Source organism: Anarrhichthys ocellatus, unplaced genomic scaffold (assembly GCF_004355925.1).
Source record: "Anarrhichthys ocellatus isolate YVR2014 unplaced genomic scaffold, GSC_Weel_1.0 scaffold4, whole genome shotgun sequence".
NCBI classification, from domain to species: domain Eukaryota; kingdom Metazoa; phylum Chordata; class Actinopteri; order Perciformes; family Anarhichadidae; genus Anarrhichthys; species Anarrhichthys ocellatus.
Window position 1 is genome coordinate 5,111,768 of NW_022280034.1, and position 6,014 is coordinate 5,117,781.

Here is a 6,014-nt window from a genome sequence, read left to right on the forward strand (position 1 = left end):
GGATGAGAGAAGAGAGAGAGAGAGAGAGAGAGAGAGAGAGAGAGAGACTATGCGTGTGTATGCGCGTGCAGATAGAAGAGGTGGGGTTTTTTTGAGCACAAGAGACGAAGAGGGGGATGGAATTCACCCGCAGGCACCGCGCACGTCTATGTAAGTGTGTGTGTGTGTGTGTGTGTGTGTGTGTGTGTGTGTGTGTGTGTGCGTGTCATGGCCAGACACCCAATAGAGCCAGTCAATCAGTCAGTCCTTATGCATGGGCACAGACAGCGCACACACACACATGCACACACACATACAGAACAAGGAGAGTCTGGAGGGACAGAACAAATGTCATAACGACACTATTAGCCTGCAAGTTGCTGCAATCTGAGTGTCTTATAATATTACTGTTTCCATACCCACTAGTCACAGCAGCAGCTCCTATGGGAATATTACGGAGGTGTGGAAGTGTTTTTGGTCAGCAGTGAGAGTTGCTGCAACAGAAAGATGCACAAACTGTGAGTTTGAGTGGAAGACCGTAGATCCAAAATTGCACACCTGTCTATATATTTACAATGTCTTATTCCTCTGTGTTAATCCTTGTAGTATTACGATACCTATGAATTCCACAACGAACCTGTTTATATATTCAATTTCTATATTAATTGTATTAAATTATGTAATTTCAATGCAGCAACTTATTGTATGCATGTTTAATTGTAATGCATTTGCTGCAATAATGCTGATTATATCATAAATAAGTGCAGTAGTCAGTTTTGTCTATTTTGTAATGTATATATATATAATTCTTTGTATTATATGTTATACATGAAACTGCTGTAGTTTTCTTAATGTTATTGTTTGTGGAGTAGTAGTTGTTGCCGTTTTGAGACCTAATGAGCAAATAAATAAACAATAAACTTGCATTAACGATCATCAATGTTTTCAGGTATTAAAAAGCATACATGTATTATACATTTACCCTGATTGTGTGTCCAATTTGTCATTTTTCATATATTTTATGTTATTTTACTTGATTTAATTTGACCTTTTATCAATTTAACATACACATGACATGTGACAGATCCATGGAGGTCAGGGTTTCAAAAAAAACTCTTAATGCAGAAGTAAAATAACATTCATGATTATTGTCTAACATTTCTTTAACATGTATTGTACTTGCAAATATGTCCACGTGCCCTCTCACAGCTGGCCACGCACAGAGAAAAAAAATCTAAACTCTTGAGTAAAATATTGAGCATCGTAACTCAGCCTCTATACCTGTCCAGCTGCGCCACCTGCTGGCTCGTGGGACGTAACGCCAGGATGATGACGCTCCGGGGACGTGACGTCACGGGACGCTGCGTTCAAGTGCTCCTCGTAGATTCATGATTCGACGGTGGTCGAGTGGATATTTGTCACACGAGAGTTAATCATCATCTTTGAGTTTAGTTTATTGTAAATAGTAAAAGTACCCTTGTTCAATGTCTGGTGAATTAGGACACATTGGGAGTTTTGGAATTTCTGCCATGTGTAAGCTTTCTTACGAGATATATATATATATATTAATATTAATGCAGTGATACATTTCTAACTTAAGATGTTATCTATCCATATAAGTAGAAAAGAAGGTTATATATTCTAAGGAAGTGTGGCATATACTTTTGAGAAAACTGACCCAAAACCTTGTTTTTAACATGTGGGTGATTGGGAGGGCATATGTTATCATTGATTTAGGCTAGTGCATAATCATTGCACAATTTATTATGATTTGATGTAATGAGTTGTGTAAATATTCCAGCAAAATGTCTAAACAAAGTCTAATTATACTAGCCAGCGTCTTCCTCACCTCATGCGTTGCAGGTCAACTTCCTGTTTGATTCTTGACCCGCCCACCTGGTTGATGTCACAACAATGAGGGCATGTAATTCTCTTTAGGCGGTTTCCTAGGTAGGTCTTAGCAAGCACCTTTTTTTAAATGAAAGATCTGAATAGTTACACTATCTCACTTGACCTTATGCCATATTCTCCCTACACCCCCCTCATTGTTAGAGTAATTAAATAATGGTATCTGACGTGTTGCATCCGTTCAATCCGATTCTTATCAAAGCTTGCGTCGTGTTTTAACTGTTTATTTTCTGTTCATTTTACTCTACTTTTCCGTCTCTACTTTGACCACTAGGTGGCGCAACTGTGGCGGCTCCAGAGTTTGGTCACAGCGCTGCAGAATCATCACTGCAGGCCAGCAGTGAGTGGAAGTGAGAGAATAACTGTTTAGTCCAGTTTCAGAGATGAATATGTCTTCTTACGTGAAAAAAATGTATATGTTGGAACTTTTTTTTAATTTTCTTTTATTGCTTTTCAGGGATTTTCTTTGTCTCAACAAAATATTATTTGGTTTTGTGGATGTACAGTTTACAACCATATCTTTACAAATCAAAAAACTAAAATAATACTCTGCAGACATCTTGGAATCGATTGGGAAAATCGGATGATCTATGACTTGAACAGGGAAAACATAAAAGTAGCCAATAGACAGTAAGCATTCAGATATTTTACTTAACACTACATTATAGCAATACAATCACAAGTAAAAGTCCAACATTAAAATTTCACTTAAAAGCTCGAAACTTTTAGCATCAGAGCACTCATTATGCATGATGGACCATTTCAGAATAATTTATGTCATGATGTTGGATTATAATTATTAATGCACCAATGTGTTCATTATTTAAATATTGAAGCTGATATAGAGGTGGAGCTCATTTTAATTAATTGATATGCTGCTGGGTAACGTGTGAAAATACCACAGGAATACATAACTTATCTTATAATAATACATAGTAATTTATTCGTTGACTTAATTAAATATCATTCATCTGAATCTGCAAAGTAACTGAAGTTATGAAATAACTGTAGTGCAGTAAAAAGTATATTGCTCAAGCATTGTAGTGGATTAGAAGTATAAAGTAGCACAAAATGGAAATACTTAAGTATCTCAAAATTGCACAGTGCTTAAGTAAAAGATGAATGGAACCAGATGAGGGATTTAAATCCCAAAGACGCCTTGGAAATTTAAAGGCAGAACTCACTGAAAAAATAACATGCGTTTAGAGTGAGTCTTGCGTCATACTGAGATGTTTTAAAAACATTTGTTACTCTTTTATTGAGCAAAGTTCTTCGATTGTGTTTCTCTTGAACAAGTAAAAATAGATAATATTATGGAATAACAAACATAATTCATCAAAACTCTGAAAAAAAACACTTAACCTTTATAAATGTCTTAAACTCAATTGTGAATCATTTGCACTCGTGTTTTAACAGTTAAAAGATGCTTCATAACACACTGTAAGGATTTGTAATCACACTGTCACTTTCTACTTATACTGTATATTGTGTTATCAATAATTCATTAACGTGTTTGCACACCGTGTCATTATGTTTCATTGTAGAACAGGGACAGTGATGGTGTCATAAAAAAAGAGCAGGCACAATATCATATATTAAATAATTTTATTTATATAAAATACCAAAACATTTACTCAGCATCAAATTGAACATAAAGTACGATATAATATCACAGGCAGACTGCACAGTGAACTCTGTGAACTTAAAATAAAGTAAAAGTGAAGGTAAAGAAACAAAAAAGATCATGAACATACAAACAGCCAGAGGCTTCAGTGCGTATTGATTGTCTAGCAGTAGACATCCAGGGGTCTTCCAACAGTTTCATTAAAAAAATAATAATAATAACAATGACACATAATTAGAGAAAATAAGAGTGTTTAGCTCACTGGCAGGTTTCAGTCTGTAAGGGTCCTCCCATGTGGGGGTCCCTGAGTTAAAGTCCAACAGGGGTCCACGGCTTGATGTCTGTTTAATCAGGTTGATGGTGTAAGCTGGGTCAACAGATGTGCACCGGCACCATCCAGTGATGTTGTTAAAAATCAAAAATACACAGTAACATCAGCTGTTTGGTGGGCTGAGGTGACATTTAGGATGAAGCTGTTTTATGCCCTGAACGTTTATTGCAACCCAAAATCTGACCAGCCTTTTTTTTTCCTGAATACATCCTCCTCTCTCCGCGGTAATCCACGACGGACCATCTCAGGCCCCGAAGTCCATTTTATATTTGAGTCTCAAACATCCAAGTCAGAGTCACTGTCCGTTACTGAGAGAAGAGTTTCTCCATCTGCGCGCTCCCCGCCTTCGTCTGGACTGCACTCTCCTCCGCTAAATGACCGCGCACCGCCTGGACACATCCGGTGGTGTTGCAACCTGAAAATGAACAGAGAAAGAAATTAAAAGGGGGGAAGTCCGTTTAAACCCAAGTGTGTCCAAAATGAAGTAAAATGTTACAGGTTAAAATTGACAAACAAAGTGAAAAATAGAGCATAAATAAAGCCCGTAACGAAAACTAAGTAAATCATAAATAATCTCCAGTTTAGTGTGGTTAGCAATTTGAGCCCATTGATGCACGTTTTGCTCACACCAATAGGAGGGATGACCCACACACTGACCCTGAAGCAAATTATAGGGAGAGAAAGAAGGATAAAGACCGTCCAGGTCAGACTGACTGAAGGAAAACAAAAACCTTGAAGCTGAATGGCCGTGCACTTTTACGCATGAATGGCCTTTATGCACAACCTTGGCTGCCTGTGGAGACGTTAACGAGAGAGTGAAAGTGTCAGTGAATAATCAATAAAGAGATTCTATTTTTGATATTGTGGTTTTCTTGATTTTTAACAATATTTCGATACTATACTGATAAAATAAACATGTATTCAACTCAACGACACCTGCATGTTTCTGTGACATTCAATGGACAACTTATTTCAAGTCAAAGTCACTGACCTGTTTTTGGCTGCTGCCGCCCGGTCTCTCTGTCTCCGGTTTTTGAACCAGTTCCCAACCTGAGTCGGTGTGAGTCCAGTTGCGTGCGCCAGCTCCCGCTTCTTCCCAGGGTTCGGGTACGGGTCCTGCAGGTACCACTCTCTTAGCAGCCCCCGCGTGCGCTCTTTGAAGCAGTGCGTCTTCTGCTCACCGTCCCAGATTGTCCTCGGTAACGGGAACTTCTTCCTCACGCGGTACTTGTCAACAGGTCCGAGCGGTCGACCCCGGAGCTTCTCTGCCTCCCGGTAGTGAGCTTCGAGCCACATCGCCTGGAGTTTACCGTGCGAGGCGCGCGTAAAGCGGTGCGTCTCCAGGATGTGATAAAGCTCGCGGAAGCTCCCCGTGTGGTAGGCCACCACGGCGCGAGCCCGCTGCACGGATTCGTGCTCAGAGATGGAGTCTCGACCGTCTGCGGTCACCGGGAGAGACCAGAGGAAGCGGGCCAGCCGCTCGATGTCTCCGGTCTCCTCCAGGGTCTCGCAGACACTGGCGATCTGCCCCGCGGAGAAACACAACCCCGGGAGAGCCAGGGGAGGACAAGCGGAGGGGGGGTCCTCCGGGGACTGCGAGCGTGCCAGAATAGGGAGCCCATCCGAGAAGTGTGGCAGGAGGATCCGGGAGGCTGAGAAAAAGTCGAGCGGCGACCTGAACACCATCTGGACGTCAGAGTGAAACCAGAGACGAAGTGTGTCTCTGAAACGGTCTGACAGAAATGTGCTGAAGTCTGACTCTTTAGCTCACCTGGGAGTCCGGGAGGGACCCTGGATCTGACTCCTCATTGGATACCCTGGGGCTGATGCGGGGTTGTCATGGCAGCACCGTCAATCACACAGAGGATTTATCCCTCCTTTTAAGGACAAGCTGGACACATGAAGCCTATTCTTAACAGACTCGCTGTTGGGAAACATTTCAATTAACAGGAAACCAAAAAAGACTTAACTCAAGTGCCACTTACTATCTTTTTTCCGGATCTCTAAACCAGATTAAAACGAGCGGGAGTGATAAAAAACACATCGGGCGGTAAATTCAGATGACCAAAAATGGCAACATAAACAAAAAAATATAGTTCACTGTAAAATCTTTCTATACAGTGTTGTGGTATGAATTCTTAATGTTTGTAAGATGTTTAATGGAACATGTAG

At 40.5% G+C, this 6,014-nt stretch overlaps 1 protein-coding gene across 1 annotated transcript; it reads right to left on the reverse strand.

The window, feature by feature from the left end:
• Window positions 1-3,785: 3,785 nt before the first annotated feature.
• Window positions 3,786-5,528, reverse strand: six3b (SIX homeobox 3b). The gene is made up of 2 exons (XM_031843965.1): window positions 4,834-5,528; window positions 3,786-4,257 (listed from the first exon to the last, which is right to left on the reverse strand). The coding sequence occupies exons 1-2, from the start codon at window positions 5,526-5,528 to the stop codon at window positions 4,119-4,121; spliced, it is 834 nt and encodes a 277-aa protein (XP_031699825.1). The 3' UTR covers window positions 3,786-4,118.
• Window positions 5,529-6,014: the final 486 nt, after the last annotated feature.